The following is a 20,032-nucleotide window of genomic DNA, read 5'->3' on the forward strand; positions in this document are numbered from 1 at the left end:
CGGAGTTATGCTGGACTCCGGGGAGGGGGTAATTGGAAGAGGGGTGGGTGGAGGAGAGGGGGAAGTGGGACGGAGGGGAAGGAGTCCCGACATTTCCGGGAGAGGGTCTGGGAAGGATGGGGAGGAGTGGGGAATAGGGGAAAGATTTGGGGTGGAGTGTTGGCTGGGGGTTGGGGAGAGTGGGCGGGAACGCCGACGTTGACGGCGGAGTCTTGGCTGTCCCCCTAAAATATGTCAAATAAATTGCGTTTAGTTTATGGACAAATCCGGCCAAACAAACAAAAAAAAAAAAACAAACAAAAAAAAATAGCAGTAGAATTAAAAATTCAGAAAAAGAGGGGAAACATGCAGACACAGATATGAGTACAAATAATAAATAGAACAGACAGGAAAACATGCAGACGCAGATATGAGTACAAATAATAAATAGAACAGACAGGAAAACATGCAGACGCAGATATGAGTACAAATAATAAATAGAACAGACAGGAAAACATGCAGACGCAGATATGAGTACAAATAATAAATAGAACAGACAGGAAAACATGCAGACGCAGATATGAGTACAAATAATAAATAGAACAGACAGGAAAACATGCAGACGCAGATATGAGTACAAATAATAAATAGAACAGACAGGAAAACATGCAGACGCAGATATGAGTACAAATAATAAATAGAACAGACAGGAAAACATGCAGACGCAGATATGAGTACAAATAATAAATAGAACACACAGGAAAACATGCAGACGCAGATATGAGTACAAATAATAAATAGAACAGACAGGAAAACATGCACACGCAGATATGAGTACAAATAATAAATAGAACAGACAGGAAAACATGCACACGCAGATATGAGTACAAAAAATAAATAGAACAGACAGGAAAACATGCACACGCAGTTTGCCCCACAAACACAAACATTAAAACCACAATACATAACACTTACTTGCCAGGATCTGCATGCGAAAGCATGCCAGCAAGCGGGGCGTTCGCCGTTGCAGGTCGGACCACCTGCGCTCCAGCTGCCCGATGTTGCGGCGTGATCCAAAGGACCGCAGGCGGGACCGTACCTCCGCATACGCGGAGCGCTTCTGCCGGTTGGTCATGGGTTCTGGCTGGCTGGTGATCCGGCGATCCATTACCTCCGTAAGCACCAGCAGCTCACGTCTGGTGAATGCGGAGGCTCTCATGATGGCAATGGTGTTTTTCTTAAAAATCATTTTTGATAAAGTGTGTAAAAATTTTCTGATTGGCTAATGTATTTTGGAAATTAACAGGAGCAATTTTATTGGTTAGTGTATGAGTCATGTGTTCGACAGGGCCAGAAATCTCTGGAGAGTTAGGATAGGCTTGATGCAGTGACATGCGTAAGCAAATTTAAATAAAGAAATGAACCCAGGGAAATATGCGGGGATACACAGCAATAGTACAATTGTTTAATTGTGGTTCACATGTTTTTTAAACAATACAAGCGAATGTTTCATCCGTACGTATTCTGCGGGTAAACACAAACACGGACAAGAGTAAAGTTTCTTGCATTGTGTTGAAAAAAAACAAACAATTAAGCTAATTGATACATTGATTGGCATGATACGATTGATGGAGGTAGGCAGAATAAAGGAGCAGGTAATCGACATCTGACAAGGACACTTCCTGTTTATACGTGTGCGTGCGTTCCTTTCAAGCCATTTCGGGGATGTACGCTCGCTATTTCGTACGCTCGTTAGTTAGAGGAGGGGTCGTCAGAGTTTAGGGAGGAATTTTAGATGCGAACGAAAATACGAGCGAGCCATTGAATTTAAATATTTTTGTACGTACGCCTAACGTACGTGCGCCCGCTTGCGTGCGGCTCTGAATGAGGGCCTATGTTAGAATCTGCTTGGATGAGTTATAAACATAACAATGTAGATTCAGAGAGAGATTCTCCATTATTGTTCTGGCAGGCTTCAAAGCCAGTTATACGGGGTGATATCATGTCCTATTGTGCCCATAGAGTAGGGGTGTGCACCGGACACTTTTCGTGTTTTGTGTTTTGGTTTTGGATCTGGATCTTTCTTCGTGTTTTGGATCTGGATTGGTTTTGCCAAAACCACCCTTCCGTGTTTTGGGTTCTGGGTTTTGTGTTTTGGATCTGGATTTTTTCTTAAAAAATAAAAAAAAACACTAAAATCACATAAATGGGCCTTTTTTTGTTCCTACGCTATTAATAACCCCAATAACATTAATTTCCACTCATTTCCACTCTATTCTGAACACCTCACAATATTGTTTTTAGGCCAAAAGGTTGTACCGAGGAAGCTGGATGACTATGCTAAGCGACACAAGGGGGCGGCACAAACACGTGGCCCATCTAGGAGTGGCACTGCAGTGGCAGACAGGAAGCCAATCAGCGTTATGGTGCCCATTTGCATGTAGCACGAACCCGGGAGATCCGTGCTACATGCATCTGTGTGATTGGCACAGAGCAATGACAGGTCCGTGAGACCCGTCTGTGCTGCTGTGGTAAAAAAAAAAAAAAAAAACCTGTGTAAAAAAAGAAAAAAATGGCGTGCACCCCCCCAAAAAAGAGCAACCAGCCCCGGGCATTAGTAACCCAGTGCTGGGTGTGCTTAAATACAGGGGACAAACGACGTAGGGGTCCCCTGTACTTAAGCACAACCAGCACCGGGCTAGTCAGAACCAGCGCTGGTTGCCAAAATACGGGGGACAAACGACGTAGGGGTCCCCTGTATTCTGCGCAACCAGCTCTGGGCTCTGATCCGGTCCTGGTTCTGGAAATATAGGGGACAAAAAATGAGTAGGGTTCCCCTGTATGTTCCAGAACCAGCACTGGACTTTTTCTAGCGGGGGGCTGATGCCACAGCCAGGGGAGCCCTTTCACCGGGCCCCCCAGCCGCAGCATCAACCCTGACCGCTAGTCAGCCCAGGCCGGGGATCCCTGGAGAGCTGGGGACCCCCCCAATAAAGGGGTCACCCTCTCCAGGGCACCCCAGGCCCAGGCTGATAGCCCGGGGCTATCCCCGCCACCCCTGGTGGTGGTGGGTGGCGGGTTGATTGTGTGGTGTGGTGTAAATAAAGAATATCAAACATTGTCTTTACAAGTAGAACTGCAAGTCCCAGCTAGCCTGCCCCGCATGCTGGTACTTGGAGAACCACAAGTACCAGCATGCAGGGCATTAAGGGCCCACTAGTACCTGTAGTTCACCTGTAAAAAAAATGTTTAAAAAAACACAGGACACACACACCGTGACAGTATAAGTTTATTAAACATACATACACACACACACACACATGTACACATACTCACCTATGTAACCTGTAGCATCGGTCCACTTGTCCGGTAAAGTATCCCTAGGGGACCTGTGAAAAAAAACATACTCACCATCTCCTATGCGAGGTTCTGTCCTCTTCGTTCCAAAGTAGGCATCCCCGGACTTGGCAAAAAAAAAAACGAAAACGCGATCCACGAACTTAGTACCGTTCTATAGAACGGTACTTCCCGAATGAGAGCTTAGCGGCGGGGTATCACCATGGAAACCCCGCTGCTAAGCGTTCATTGGCTGAGAGAGGTCATCTCCCGTCTCTCAGCCAATGAACGGCTCCCTCCATTGTAGTCAATGGTGGGAACCGCAGGGTAAACTTTAATAACCTTGCGGCTCCCAGCATTGACTACAATGGAGGGAGCCGTTCATTGGCTGAGAGAGACGGGAGATGGCCTCTCTCAGCCAATGAACGCTTAGCAGCGGGGTTTCCATGGTGATACCCCGCCGCTAAGCTCTCATTCGGGAAGTACCGTTCTATAGAACGGTACTAAGTTCGTGGATCGCGTTTTCGTTTTTTTTTTTTTGCCAAGTCCGGGGATGCCTACTTTGGAACGAAGAGGACAGAACCTCACATAGGAGATGGTGAGTATGTTTTTTTTCACAGGTCCCCTATGGATACTTTACCGGACAAGTGGACCGATGCTACAGGGTTACATAGGTGAGTATGTGTACATGTGTGTGTGTGTGTGTGTGTATGTATGTTTAATAAACTTATACTGTCACGGTGTGTGTGTCCTGTGTTTTTTTTAAACATTTTTTTACAGGTGAACTACAGGTACTAGTGGGCCCTTAATGCCCTGCATGCTGGTACTTGTGGTTCTCCAAGTACCAGCATGCGGGGCAGGCTTGCTGGGACTTGCAGTTCTACTTGTAAAGACAATGTTTGATATTCTTTATTTACACCACACCACACAATCAACCCGCCACCCACCGCCACCAGGGGTGGCGGGGATAGCCCCGGGCTATCAGCATGGGCCTGGGGAGCCCTGGAGAGGGTGACCCCTTTATTGGGGGGGTCCCCAGCTCTCCAGGGATCCCCGGCCTGGGCTGACTAGCGGTCAGGGCTGATGCTGCGGCTGGGGGGCCCGGTGAAAGGGCTCCCCTGGCTGTGGCATCAGCCCCCCGCTAGAAAAAGTCCAGTGCTGGTTCTGGAACATACAGGGGAACCCTACTCATTTTTTTCCCCTGTATTTCCAGAACCAGGACCGGATCAGAGCCCAGAGCTGGTTGCGCAGAATACGGGGGACCCCTACGTCGTTTGTCCCCCGTATTTTGGCAACCAGCTCTGGTTCTGACTAGCCCAGTGCCGGTTGTGTTTAAGTACAGGGGACCCCTATGTCGTTTGTCCCCTGTATTTAAGCACACCCAGCACTGGGTCACTAATGCCCGGGGCTGGTTGCTCTTTTTTTGGGGGGGGGCACGCCATTTTTTTCTCTTTTTACACAGGTTTTTTTTTTTTTTTTTACCACAGCAGCACAGACGGGTCTCACGGACCCGTTAGTGCTCTGTGTCAATGACACAGATGCAAGTAGCACGGATCTCCTGGTCCGTGCGTGCATCTGTGTCATTGAAATACACAGCAGCACAGACGGGTCTCACTGACCCATCTGTGCTCTGTGTCACTGTCAATCACACAGATGCATGTAGCACGGATCTCACGAGTCCGTGCTACATGCAAATGAGCACCATAATGCTGATTGGCTGAGAGCCGTGACAGACGGCTCTGTCAGCCAATCAGCACTTTGCCCATTAAAGGCAAAGGCATTTTTTTTAAAATGGCCGCTCGAGGCAAAACCTCGAGATCCGACAGCAGATCTCGAGGTTTTGCCTCGGGAGAGGGATCCGGGGCAGACAGGGAGATCCGAGCTTGGGCTCGGATCGCCCCGGATCCCCGAAGTTCGGGTGGGTTCGGTTCTCAGGGAACCGAACCCGCTCATCCCTACCATAGAGATAAAATATTTCGCAATACATATCTTGAGAAACAGACCGCTCTAACCTCAGCATATCAACATTTTAAAACTAATCCCTCCCCGGCAACTAAGGAGACATATCTCCACCAGAAAGCGCTGTTTGATACTCTTCTGATACAGACTGAGGCTAAATACACTTTTCATTCTCATTGCCGTTTTCATAGATATGGTAACAAACCTAGCAGAATGCTCTCCAATTTATTGAAGGCCAACACCCCGTCCATTATTAAATCCCTTAGATGCACAGATGGAAATAGTACTAGATCAGGAGCCCAGATATCTAGCATTCTACAAAATGTCTTTACTAATCTATACTCTGAACCGCAGATTGATACTACTGAGAAGGCGACTTTTTGGGAAAGTATTAATCTTCTACAGATGACTAATGATCATTCCTCCTCACTTCTAGCCCCTATAACTATAGAAGAAGTAACTAATGCCATCCATCACCTTAAACCAGGTAAAGCCCCTGGCCCTGATGGGCTTACAAATGATTATTATAAAATCTTAGCTCCTAAAATCAGCAAAACATTACAACTTGTCTTTAATAAATTGTTATCGGGAGAAGCTCCCCCTCTCTATTTTAATTCAGCGCTGCTTAAGGTTTTGCCAAAACCGGGACGGGACTCAGAGCTTGCTCAATCTTACAGACCTATCTCCCTATTGAACTCTGACTATAAATTATTTATGAAAATATTGTCTGACTTAAACTTATCTTACCATCTATTATACACCCAGATCAATCAGGGTTCGTTTGGGGACGAAACTCTGTAGTTAACATTAGGAAGGTTCTTTCAGTAATGCAAAAGATGGAGTTATCCATATCTCAAGCTGGTAGTGTTATCCTCTCGCTCGATGCCGAAAAGGCTTTTGATTTAATTACTTGGGACCATCTCTTCGAAGTCCTTCATAGGTTTGGTGCTCCGGATGGCTTCATCTCAGTTCTCAAACGCCTGTATTGTAATTCTTCCTCACAAATTTTGAGTAACGGATACTTGTCCCCCATTTTCTATATTAATAGAGGTACACGACAGGGCTGCCCACTGTCCCCACTTTTATTTGATATTGCATTAGAACCGCTGGCTATAGCCTTGCGCAACTCCCCAATTTTCTCGGGAATACGTTTAGGTAGCTGTGAGGGAAGTTGCCTCTTTTTGCTGACGATATGTTCCTATTCATCTCTGATCCCCTTCGTTCTATTCCAAATATTACTTCCATAATAAATTGCTTTGGATCTTTTGCAGGATACAAGGTTAATTTCACAAAATCGGAGATGCTTCCCCTGGGGGGAGATATCTCCTTGCTTACATCACACCCCTCCCTCTCACTTTTCCCAATATGTAAGTCTTCCCTTAAATACCTCGGAGTACAAATTCCTACTCGACTGAAATCTTTGTATGATGTTAATTTTTGGCCAGTTATTTCATCAATCAAGCAGACACTATTACACTGGATGCCCCTCCCGCTGTCATTATTAGGTAGAATAATAGTTATTAAAAATATAGTTTTCCCTAAACTTTCCTATTTATTACAGATGCTCCCTAATGGCCTTACTAAGACAGATGTTAAGCAAGTTAATTCCCTTTTTTCTAACTATATATGGGCGGGGAAAAAGCCTCGGATTGCTTTTGCAAAGCTTAAATTACAGAAGGGTGACGGAGGATTTGGTGCTCCTGACATTGACTCTTTTACACAAGCTGCTCTTTTTCGATACATCTCTGATTGGTTGATGAGGAGATGTATTTTTACCAATTGGGATCTAGAAGAGGCTTTGTTTCACCCCTTCTCACCTAGCGCACTTTTACATACCCTGAAACGCTTATTACCTGCTAATTTATTAACCAATGTCTTATTTACAGATGTATATAAAGCCTGGCTCTCCATTACGTAGAAATCCCGACAGCTCTCCATATAACACTTTTTTGGGGAAACCCCTGTTTCTCACCGGGTTTAGAGAATAAAACGTTTCTCTCATGGAAATCTGTAGGAATTGCCGCCATAAGAGACATATTCGATCCTGGAGGTATAATCCATACATTTCCCTATCTAAAAGACACATATCAATTACAGCATAATCATTTCTTTATGTATCCACAGGCTAGACATTTTACACAAAATCAACCCCAGCCCTGTTAGAAGGTCAAGATGTAGATCATGTAGTTACTTTAATGACTTTTTTATGTAATAATATTTTTAGAATCAAACTTTTATACCCAGTGCTTATAGCTCCACAAAAAGTAGCTCTCTGGCAACGGTCATATCTGAAATGGTCAAACGATATTACTTCTCTGGAACCTCCAGAGAAATGGCTAAATCATTGCTCTACTTCATTGAAGTATTTACAATCTGCTGCCTTACAGGAGGTACACTTGAAAATGCTACACAGAGCGTATATATCTCAATCACAGAGAAAACATATGGTACCTAATGAATCTGGTAGATGTTTGAAATGTTGAGCCGCAGATGCATCCTTTTTCATAATTTTTGGCAATGTGGCAAAATAAAAATTTTTTGGGACAAAACCATTAACTTTATAAATACTATTTTTTCCTTAACATTAGCTAAAAATCCTGCTTCATGTCCCCTCCTACTTTTTTCAAATTGGAATCTTGATGCTAGAAGCAAATCTATTATACCCCTACTTACAGTTATTCTCACTATAGCTAAGAAACTTACATTAAATCAATGGACCTCTAGGTCTCCTCCTACAGTAACTGGTATCAAAAATATGCTCTTACAAATTTTGTTCTTTGAGCGACAAGCCACTCTACCAGATATAGAGAAAGGTGTTGCTTGTTTTTATAAAAAGTGGGGTTCTTATATTGACCAACTAGATGCTGAAACCCAGCAACATATTTAAAAAATCTTTGAATCCACTAACTGGTTTTTAATGCGTCAGTTGGAGACTAATGTTTGACTACTTGAAGATACGGACTCCGCTCTGTGTGACCTGTTTCATAAAACCTTATGTCTTATTGCAAAAATTGTACAGTCTTGTCTACCCTTGGTATTGGATTACTTTATCATCCCTATGTGTTATCCCTTCCCCTCCCCCCTTCTTTCTCTTTTCTTCTTCCTTCTCACTCTTTATTCCTTAATTGGGTTCTATACAGAACAAAAAAGAACAAAATGATTAAGGTTATTGTTAATTCTTTATTATATGTTTATTTCTTTATGTTAAGATATCATGCTGCAACAGGATCTTCTTCATAGCCATTTGTATGGTAACTTAATACATATTTTTTATTTTTCATCCTGCATACGGACTATGAAAAGTTAACTATCTTATATGCCGATATTTTCACAATATGTTAGGCTATGTAATGATACTTATAAAACATTTTGTAATGTATTCTATCTAAAACTTTAATAAATTGTGCTATAAACAAAAAATGTTATGTACGGGTTAGCGAATTTGATAATATAGCAATTAAATTTAAGAGGTTAATGGGTGTAAAAAATAAAACAATTACCAAATATTGGCTGGTTATAGAGATTCAGACTTCATTTAGTGTGAGGCAAACCTCAGGCTGCCACTCTAAGGGCCTGATTCAGACCCACACGGTATCTGCAGTCCGTTCGCAATTGCCGATGGTTGCAAATTTGCGCATGCATCGCAGTGCGCATGCGCGAACTACACTGTGCGATCACAGATCCCTCGCTCGCCCAGCAAAACCAGCCCAGCAGAGTGAGTGACAGGAGAGGCCGTTTGTGGGTGGTGACAGGGGCAGTCCAGTAAAACCGGGGGGTTGGAGATGCGAACGCAGGCGTGCCCGAGTGTTTCAACGCTGTTTTAGAGGCATGCATAATTAACAGACAGCGTCATAGTACACGTCACCAGCCATTTTTTTCCTCCAATGCTTGCGGTAAAAAAAGCTACCACAAGCACTGCGTTCACATCCGATAGTGGTCGATGTAGCAATGTTTTCACAAACTTCCAGGAGATGACATGGGACAGTGGGCGTTTCTGCATACGCTAAGGGGAGTCTGCATACACAAAGTGAACGCTCGTACAGGTACGATGGGGGTGCTTATGCCTTGGCGAGCGATCGCTCCCCGCTGTGTCACTTTCAAATATTTGCATACGCAAATATTTGAAAGTGACCAGATCTGAATCATGCCCTAAGTTCCCAATACAGACAATGAAACAGATGGGTAGCACCACCAATCATGGAAGACAAATGTATTAATATATCATTACAGGCAGAAAATAAATCAATCATCATTCCTAATTATAACAAGGCCACAGTAACAGAGGTAAATGGGTTTGTGTTTAATGTAACATGAGGCGGACAATCCATGACAGAGTACTATTCGTTTTCATCACATGGATGATAACGTGGAAACGTAACATATAAAAGTAATAAAGTAGTTACAATATTAGAGGTAAATAAGAACCTAAATTCATATCATCCAGTCAATTAATCAAGGGCTTATCAGTAACAACATGCATAACTATAGCGGCTTCAGTAGAAATAAAGTCTTTAATCCACAGATTTCCAATCTCCTTTGGCAACATATAGGTCACCTGACTGTGAGACTGTTTATTTGTGTCACCATGGCAATTTGTTGTCACCACTATTTGGCTAGGGGCCTTATAATAATGTCTCCAGCTTGCACAACATCGTGGGCCTCCGACATGTTGAACATAATTTATTCTAAATTTATACAAATTACTTTTAGGCTTACTATGGTGTCTATGGAGGCTAATACCATACCTGGGTACAGGGCTCTTGCAGAGGGAACCTTTGAATATCACTTAAGAGTTTGAAGCAAAGCAGAATCATTTGTAATGCGTATAATTAATTTGCTGACTACACAAGTAAATTTTTTAGAACAGGTGATTCCATAAATTGCTTATATGCTCTAACACAATAATAATGTTAGTACATAGACAAAATAAAGCAAAACAATAATTTACAAATTTAAGACAGCTTCCTATTGCCATAGGAAGAAAAGTGAGCAGATTCCTCGCCAAATACCACATTCCAAAGCCAACATCCAGACCAAGTGTTGGGTTCCCCTCACCCGGTCTCTGATTGGTTAAGTAGCATGGTTCAATGTACAAATACAACAATTCGGGTCAGCTTTATTAAAATGTCTTTTACTCCATTTATTTTCTTTTGTAAATATATGTGTCAGATGGGTGTCAGTGACTGTTGTATTAATTGAACCATGCTATTTCCCTTAAAAATCCCACCTAATTAACCAAGAAAGAATTTATCCTAGAAAAATTTGTAGAATTATCTTCCCATCATCCCTGATTTGTGTTAATTAAGTCCCCAAACTCCAAACAGAAGCAGCAAAGTGATTACCATTTTGCAATAAAAGAAGAGATTGTTTACCTTTCCCCTTGTGGTTAGTTTAGCACAGAGCAAGACACAAGAATAGCATAACAGGAGAATTGTGTCTGTCCTACCTATATCAGTGGCTATCGCCCTGGAAAACTTTCTGCCCTTGCTCTTCACTGCAAATAACACGTCAATACAAGATGTCAGTGTCTAATATCAATATGGCTGAAGCTGTATGAATCTGTGTAATATGAACAACAAATACTGTACCCTTTTCTATAAATATTTTCATTGATTGTTCATCATCAGAAGATGTGGGAGAGCCACAACCTATACAAGTGAAGACAAAATTTAATGCACACATACAGCACAAAATCAGACTAAACATGAAATGGCGCCACTGTGGTTTTAGCAAAGCAAGTTATTAGTTACTGTTAATGAAAATACAATGACATGGAGATGATGCTATATTAATGACAAACAGAGCTATATGTGTCTATGATTCCTTTCATCCAATTACAATTAAGCAAGTGACATATCTAAATGCTCTCCACTGCATATAAAACAGAAGTACCACTCCATTAATCAAAGAAGCCATTTACACATTCCTAGCAAGCTTAAAAGCAACCCAAAAGATACGGGGGAAAACTCTCTCAACGTGGGTAGCAAATGACCACACTGTATATTTCAGCTGTTTATATAAGTCTTTTTATGGATAATAAAAGGCACTGCATAATAATCTCTTAACTCACAGGTTCTCAAACTCGGTCCTCAGGACCCCAAACAGTGCATGTTTTCCAGGTCTCCTCACAGAATCACAAGTGAAATAATTAGCTCTGCCTGTGGAACATTTAAAATGTGTCAGTGAGTAATGAACACACCTTTACACCTGCTGGCTGACCTGGAAATCGTGAACTGTGTGGGGTCCTGAGGACCGAGTTTGAGAACCACTGACTTATATAAAGCTGTCTTGCTCAGAGTTGCCTACCGTCCTGCATTTCGCGGGAGCCTCCCGAATTAAGGTGGGAGCTCCAGCCACCCTGCAAAGTAGCCTGAATCCCCCGCATTTGTGCAGCCTTGAAATCCAGGGGCATCAGCAAGATTCCTCTTCATAGTTGACCGCTTGCTGCCTATTGCCATATAGAGGAAATATGCAGCCACTCCATTTACATTTAATCCTGCATTTTATATGTCTGTCCTTTCTTTCTCCCCCTTTTGGTGTATGTCTTTCGTTAACCCTCTTATTGTATCTATGCCATCATCTTCTTCAACCATTCCCCCCACCACCTCCCACTTTTCTCCTGCATCCATCACTCCCCACTTTTTCTCTTACCCTGCACATTTTCCTGCTTTACCCCTCACTACCCTCCTCTTCTGAGCATTAAGTGTAAATGGGGTTTTGAGACATTGGCGGTCAGAGATTCCGCAAATGAAATGCTAGCACTAAAAGGCAAGTTATCAAAGGGCAAAAAAAAGCCCTATTATTGTAAGATTTGTTGCCGAAGGCTTCTCCATGCAAATTTACCAAGTATCAAAGCAATTAGTGAGTCATAGGGTATATTGGTCTGGTATACAGAAAACCCTCACTTATAAAATGATTTGTGCAACCATTATGTGTATCAATGTTCTTAGAAGCACGGATGGGATTAGTAGTTGGAGGGTATGCGGATTCTTGTAGTGCCATATTGCAGGATCTTGGGGTGCCTCCTGCTGAGTTGGCTCTCAATTTAAAAATACAAAAATGTATAACCTAAAGTATGTGCTATTATCATGTAGTGTAGGACCACCAGAGCAGAGACGCCTTGCCGGGCTGGTGGTTTATCATATTTTCGCAAATATATGTAACAAAGTCTCTTTTGCTGGTCCATTATGGTGTGCTGGGGGAGTTTACTTGTTTGTTTTTCAACTGTAAAGCTGGATATACACTAAATCAATGAGTCAATCACCGCCGGGTCCCGCAGCATATGTACAGGCGATCAGCGGGTCACCAGTACACACCAGCAGATTGATGAACAGACAGTGTACCGGGCGCTCACTAAAAGGGGGCTTAATCTATTGGCTGCAAGACCTAGGTGAAGAAATCCCTTTATTCTTCTAATTCGTGAATATATAGATGGCACATGTAAACATATGCATAAAGTCTGCGCCTAAGCAATCCCTATCATTAAATGATGAGCAAGTCAGTGGATGTTCAATCAAGTAAAATGAAGCCAAACAATGTATTGATGTAAAAGTTCCCTTTATTAGAGTCACAAGGCTCAAGGGTCTATATATAAGACAAATAATGCACATAAATACAGATGTTCTAGTTAATCTTCATATGAGGTGGGTGGCAGGGGAGGAGGGGGGGCGGGTGGTAATGAGTATCTAATGTCCACAATATATGTTATAGAATAATAATTAGAATGTCATTATATGGAAACCGGCTGGGCGGTGAGGTGTCCCTCACCCCCGAAAATAAAAGTTACAGTGTTATTATATGAAAACCGTCTGGGCGGTGAGGCGTCCCTCGCCCCCGAAATATAAGTCACTTTTAGGTTTGCCCCAAGCTATGATAATCTTTTTATGAGCAGGTGGGAAGAGCGCACCATCTGGTCTGAGCATAGGTTCGGGGCAAACCTAGTCCTTTGGAGACGTTTTATAGACGTCATTTTCCTCTGGCATGGAGATGAACAGGGGTTACTACAATTCCTTGAATACATTAATCAAAATGACAACAATCTTATCTTCACCACAAACTACAGTAGAACACAAGTCAACTTTCTGGACATAACTGTATATGTTGAAAAAGATCAGATCTGCACCAAAACGTACAATAAACCCACTGATGTTAACAACTACATACTCTCAAAAAGTGGGCATCACCCCAACTGGTTAGAGAATATCCCGGTAGGCCAATTTACAAAAATTAGAAGAAATTGCCACAACCTGGCTGACTACAAGTCACAAGGAAATATACTAGAACAACAGTTCCTAGATAAGGGTTACGACAAGGCTTTTGAAAAAATGGAGACAACCAACAGAAACACACTATTGACCTATAAAGAAGAGACAAAAACAAATTAACCATCTGACCTCCTGTTCATAACACAATACAATAACAATTACAAACAACTAAACAAGATAGTTCGGAAACATTGGCACATAGTGGTAAGGGATGAAGCCCTTAGCGACGCTCTCCCTGAAAGACCTAGGATTGTATTTAAGAGAGCCCCTAACCTTAAACAGAGGTCAGTTCACAGTCACTTGCCAGAAAAAGAGCAAATACAGACAACACTGACAGGGAATTGTCTCACCCCAGGGTTTTTCTATTGTGGAAGGTGCCTGCCATGTAAACTTTCCCGGGGAATTACTACCAAAAGATTTGTACATTTGCTTCCAATCAAACAAATGCAGAACACAGAGTACGAGATAATTTAACATGCGACTATGAGGGAGTAATCTACCTCATTACTTGCCCATGTGGGCAACAATATGTCGGAAGGACTACGCATCTCAGAACACATCCGGAACATTCGGAGGGGTTTAGATACACATAACCTATCCTACCACTTCAAACTCCACCATAACCAAGATCCGACAGGCTTAGTCTTTCTAGGGATCAAATCAGTTAAAAAGAACAGGAGGGAAGGTGACTATAGTAAAAAAAAAACAATAAGGAAGAACTGAAATGGATGCTAAACCTAAAAACATTGGCACCATACGGATTAATTCTTGAAAATGAAGTGAAAGCAGTAATCACAGGGAGAAACACTTAGAATTATATTTACTGAAATTTAAAATGATCAATGGACATCTCCATAACGACAATAGCTTTCCCTCTAGACTATATGCGCAAAAGTTCATTAGGAATTTAGCTTGACCACTTATTGTTACATTGATCTAGACAAGCTCTTCATTTCAATTGAAAGAGCTTACTAGCTGCTAAATGCATCCCTTATACTGGATACACTTTATTTTATTCCTAAATTATCCCTATATAGTCTGTATGTACGATTCCCATTATCAGTTACTCCAAGATTATTTTCTTTTTATTAACAGCAAGCGATTATCACCAATTAGTACGATTTATTTTATCTTCAAACTACTACTCTCTTTTAGAAAGTCTCTCATATTTAACCAACACCATCTAGACCAGTGGTTCTCAAACTCGGTCCTCAGGACCCCATACAGTACACATTTTCCAGGTCACCCAGCAGGTGCACAGATGTATTTATTACTCACTGACACATTTTAAAAGATCTACAGGTGGAGCTAATTATTTCACTTGTGATTCTATATAGAGACCTGGAAAACATGCACTGTTTAGGGTCCTGAGGACCGAGTTTCAAAACCTGTGGTCTAGTCGCATAACGTTCCCCTTTTTAGGAGACAACCTAGAAATCACTCCTTATTCACGGATTAGAGGGACTCGATCCCTTTCCCCATCCAAATGAAAAAGGAGTGATCACCACTTCAGTTCAAAAAGCTGCCACCTCTTCCCCCATGAGGACTCTCTAACCTCATAAGTACCAAACCCTGATTAAACGTATCAATCACCTGATCATACACTCTATTTAAATGACCTGTTATTATACAAGAATTAACAGTTATTATTAACTGTTCAGTGTGCTTTGACACATACTTTGTAATTACCACTGTCAATTATATGGAGGCCGAGCGAGACAAACACAGCCCCTTGATGTCACAAGCTGACGAATAAATACTGCCCACACCAAGATGGCACTCATCTAAGTCCCTAAGGAAGGACAAACGGCCGACACACGTAGGAGGACCACAGACACTCCAGTGAGTATCACACAGGACACCAAAGCAACACCAAGTCTCCTCCCTATCGAAGTGAGTAGAGTGCGCAGACACCCCGGAATGTCGTTCCCGTCTCGACCTTGCAATCTCGCGATAGCATTGCACTGGCCGTCGGACGGTGTTCTGGAGGACACTGCGGGGACCACACCGGTGAGCGGCGGATGTGCGCCCACCGGAATACGGTCCAGATCATCAGGAAGAAGAAAGGAGATGGAAGACAGCATAAGGTGAGGCTTCACCAGAGACTTTGTGGACTTCGTTTTTGCAACCTAAGGAACACAGTGACTTTTATTTTGGGGGTGAAGGACGCCTCACTGCCCAGCCGCTTTCCATATAATGACATTCTAATTATTATTCTATAACATATATTGTGGACATTAGATACTCATTACCACCCGCCCCCCCTCCTCCCCTGCCACCCACCTCATATGAAGATTAACTAGAACATCTGTATTTATGTGCATTATTTGTCTTATATATAGACCCTTGAGCCTTGTGACTCTAATAAAGGGAACTTTTACATCAATACATTGTTTGGCTTCATTTTACTTGATTGAACATCCACTGACTTGCTCATCATTTAATGATAGGGATTGCTTAGGCGCAGACTTTATGCATATGTTTACATGTGCCATCTATATATTCACGAATTAGAAGAATAAAGGGATTTCTTCACCTAGGTCTTGCAGCCAATAGATTAAGCCCCCTTTTAGTGAGCGCCCGGTACACTGTCTGTTCATCAATCTGCTGGTGTGTACTGGTGACCCGCTGATCGCCTGTACATATGCTGCGGGACCCGGCGGTGATTGACTCATTGATTTAGTGTATATCCAGCTTTACAGTTGAAAAACAAACAAGTAAACTCCCCCAGCACACCATAATGGACCAGCAAAAGAGACTTTGTTACATATATTTGCGAAAATATGATAAACCACCAGCCCGGCAAGGCGTCTCTGCTCTGGTGGTCCTACATTACATGATAATAGCACATACTTAGGTTATACATTTTTGTATATGTAAAAGTGACTTATATTTCGGGGGCGAGGGACGCCTCACCGCCCAGACGGTTTTCATATAATAACACTGTAACTTTTATTTTCGGGGGTGAGGGACACCTCACCGCCCAGCCGGTTTCCATATAATGACATTCTAATTATTATTCTATAACATATATTGTGGACATTAGATACTCATTACCACCCGCCCCCCCTCCTCCCCTGCCACCCACCTCATATGAAGATTAACTAGAACATCTGTATTTATGTGCATTATTTGTCTTATATAAAGACCCTTGAGCATTGTGACTCTAATAAAGGGAACTTTTACATCAATACATTGTTTGGCTTCATTTTACTTGATTGAACATCCACTGACTTGTTCATCATTTAATGATAGGGATTGTTTAGGCGCAGATCTTATGCATATGTTTACATGTGTACAACCAGCTTAAGAACTGCGATAATTCCTGGGCCTTGGTGTAGCTGCTTTTTATGGGCCACACCCCACCAGCTTTTACAAAACCAGCTGCTGCATATGCACAGGGGCTCAGAGAGGGGGGGAGCGGGTACTAATTACCCCACTGATCGTGCCCCCCTTCCTGGCTTTGTGCCGGGCTGAGGGGCTCACAGCGCCCCCCTTCCCGGCGTGCAGCGACACAAAGTATTTTAGCCTAAGGGGGCATGGGTACGCCTCCCATGATTAGACCACACCCTCTCCCCCAACGCAGCTCTTGACGCACCTGCATATGCAGTATCTGGGCTGTAATCACAATAACTAAATGAAAGTCACCAATCTACAAAGTCACTCTTCCCCACCTACAATCCAGCTCCGAAAATGTCATAGCAGTTTATAGCCCCATTCCACCAACCAATTACCACCACTACCACCAAAAAAACTCAATGGTATACTTGCCTCCCTCTATCATGTACCATCTGTGAGTTTGGAATTAGGACAGAGCAGGGGGCTATAAAACACTAGGGGAGTGGCAAGATTATAGTAGACATGGCCACACCCCACATTGTGTTTTTGTAAAACTAAAGGGATTTAATTGCCACCGCCACTGGAGATATCTGATTCAGGGAAATACTTCCCACCCAAGTCCCCCCATGTGCAAATTGGGACAAGTCCCCTCAAATCAGGACTGTCACACCAAAATCAGGATAGTTATGAGGTGTGCCTTTCCGTGACTCTGTATAGGAGAGTCCTCTCAAACAAACAGTTTCTAATATTCATTTAGATTAGAAACTAAGGGGTATATTTCCTAAAGTGCGGGATTTTAGAAGTGGAGATGTATTCTCCATAGCAACCAATCAGATTCTAGCTATTATCTTCTAGAAGGTGCTAGATAAATGTTAAGTAGAATATGATTGGTTGCTATGGGCAACATCTCCACTTCTAAAAACCCGCACTTTAGTAAATATACCCATAAGGGGTAATGTATTAAAGCATGAGTTTATAAATATTGATTAAAATCAATTTAGCAATGTACATAGTGAATTTCAAGTACAGCGCTTTCCCAGTGACTTTAATGTAATGCACATGCCTAAAATGCAATTTTACTATAGTTGCACACACACATGCTTTACAATTATTCATACTCAGCTGCCCTATATGGTTAAAAAAATAAACCTCCTAAAATAAGATTATGCGCTGTTCTGCAGGTCTTCCTGAGCTACACTTGCATAAGCACACCTTTATTGTACTCTGCCTAAGTTAGAACACACCATCCCTCCCCCACTCCAAATCTCTACATGTAGGTGGGTGCAAGTGGCTGGTGTGGGCAGGTCTACAAATGCGCATGTGCACATTTGGTTTCTAAGCATTGCCAGAGGAAAATCATACATGATACTCAATACAAAATGGCGTAACACTCACTCTGCATCAGCCCCTAAATTTGCACTTCTGTATTATGAGGAATTTGTACTATATAAATAGAGTTGGGACGATGACAGTAAATTTGTTCATGTGTGAAGTGGTTGGCATAGGATAAGAATACTACAAAATTCCAACAAATTTTTCTGTCCAAATGCAGAACATGTTGAATGTTTAAATGTACTATTTAAAAAATGTTGCTCATCTCTGGTGTTGAGTAAAATATTCACTTTTATTGAAAGATATTATATTTACAGAATGTCAATTATCATATGCCTAAAATAGGTATTTCTAAAAGAGGACTTCCTGTAAAGTTAATAAAAGATTTTAATTATGTTCTAAGGACTTAATTTTAAATACTGTTTTATTCAAATGTAATTTATAATTTCACTATCACTACATCCATGAAAACTGCTTACAAGACAACAGTACTGTACATCAACAACAGAACAGTATTTTGAAATTAGTAGCTAAATGGGAATTTACATACTGTAAATGTTGTTTTAAAATCTGTTGCCAAATCAGCAAAGGTTAATTGTTCTTTTTAAGTGTGCTTTGCCACTTTTAGAGCTCATAAAGACTGTCCCCTTATCTATATTAATAAATAGTGTTTGTTAATTTTATGACTATTCATCATAGCTAAAATGAAATATGTTCATCGAATATACAATATCGTAATTGCCAATTAATACAATTATTTTTTTTTCTTATATTATGCATACAGATAATTAACAGAGCTCTACTTGTCCAACTATATCTCTCCTATCAGCTATATCCAATGAGGTATCCCACCTCATTGCAACAAATTATACAAAAAATAGAGACAAATATAGCACTCTGTGGTTATAAATGCAAAAAACTATTATGATGTTTAATTGATGATTATAAAAATTCCAAAGTAAAAAGTCTCCAGATTTAAATCCAGTAGGTATAAATATTTCAGTCTATGATGTTATTATTTGCCCTTTTGTTGATTGTTGTCCCATTGGAATGGGGTGTTTAAGAATTTTTCAGTATTTTTTTCTTATTTATTGCATATTTTGCATAAGCAAAATATGTATATTATATTATATATACATACTACTAGCACACTGCTAATTTTTATGTAAATTTCAATATTTTTTTCTTATTTTTTTAAGTATTATTTTTATATTGTGGTAAAATATAACAAATAGCACTTATAAATATATATCTGAATGTAAATGTTTAAAAACTAGAGAATAAAAAACAATCCCCCTTGCTTGTCATACAGTAAGTACATTTTTGCCACCAAAGAGACTGTTACCAAAAGTTGTACATGTGATAAACAGATATGCTGAAAGGTTTCAGGATGCTGTAGTCCTTTAGGGTCATCAGCTGCACATTAATATTAAATTTCAGTATGTAATTAACCACAAATTCCAGTGCTAACCAGAGAAAGCGAACATTTTTCTAGCTGAATATAAATGTCATTTAATACATAAGAATGAAAGTTTTTTTTTTATTACTTCTTTATTGAAAATATTATGGTATTTTGATTGATGTTTTAAAATAAAATATATTTCTTCCCACCCAGGAATGGACTCTCTGTAGCGCACCAAATATATTACATAGTGTAAGTAAGTAACACGATCGTCGATCCATCAACACACCCTTTCAGTCACCGTTTGAAAGCAACAAGAAGGTCTGGTAGGACCCCCCCCCCATGTGATTTGAATGGAACTTGTGACTGAATCTTTCCGGTGTCAGCCTCCTCCTTGTATTCCATGACCCCACTTGGTGAC

The 20,032-nt window shown here is 41.3% G+C and overlaps 1 protein-coding gene across 2 annotated transcripts in view; it reads right to left on the reverse strand.

Annotated features, from left to right (window-relative positions):
- The window catches only part of STXBP5 (syntaxin binding protein 5), a 468,219-nt gene that overhangs the window by 40,123 nt on the left and 408,064 nt on the right, over positions 1-20,032 (reverse strand). The window contains exons 20-21 of one of the 2 annotated variants that reach the window (XM_088474382.1): positions 10,863-10,922; positions 10,721-10,768 (exon numbers count right to left, since the gene is read on the reverse strand). The exons of the other annotated variant lie outside the window; for it this stretch is intronic. Of the exons in view, the coding sequence (XP_088330508.1) occupies positions 10,721-10,768; positions 10,863-10,922 (108 nt within the window). The remainder of the gene's footprint in view (positions 1-10,720; positions 10,769-10,862; positions 10,923-20,032) is intronic. 2 annotated transcript variants of the gene reach the window in all.

Source organism: Taudactylus pleione, unplaced genomic scaffold (genome assembly GCF_031769625.1).
Source record: "Taudactylus pleione unplaced genomic scaffold, aTauple2 ptg000154l, whole genome shotgun sequence".
NCBI lineage: Eukaryota > Metazoa > Chordata > Amphibia > Anura > Myobatrachidae > Taudactylus > Taudactylus pleione.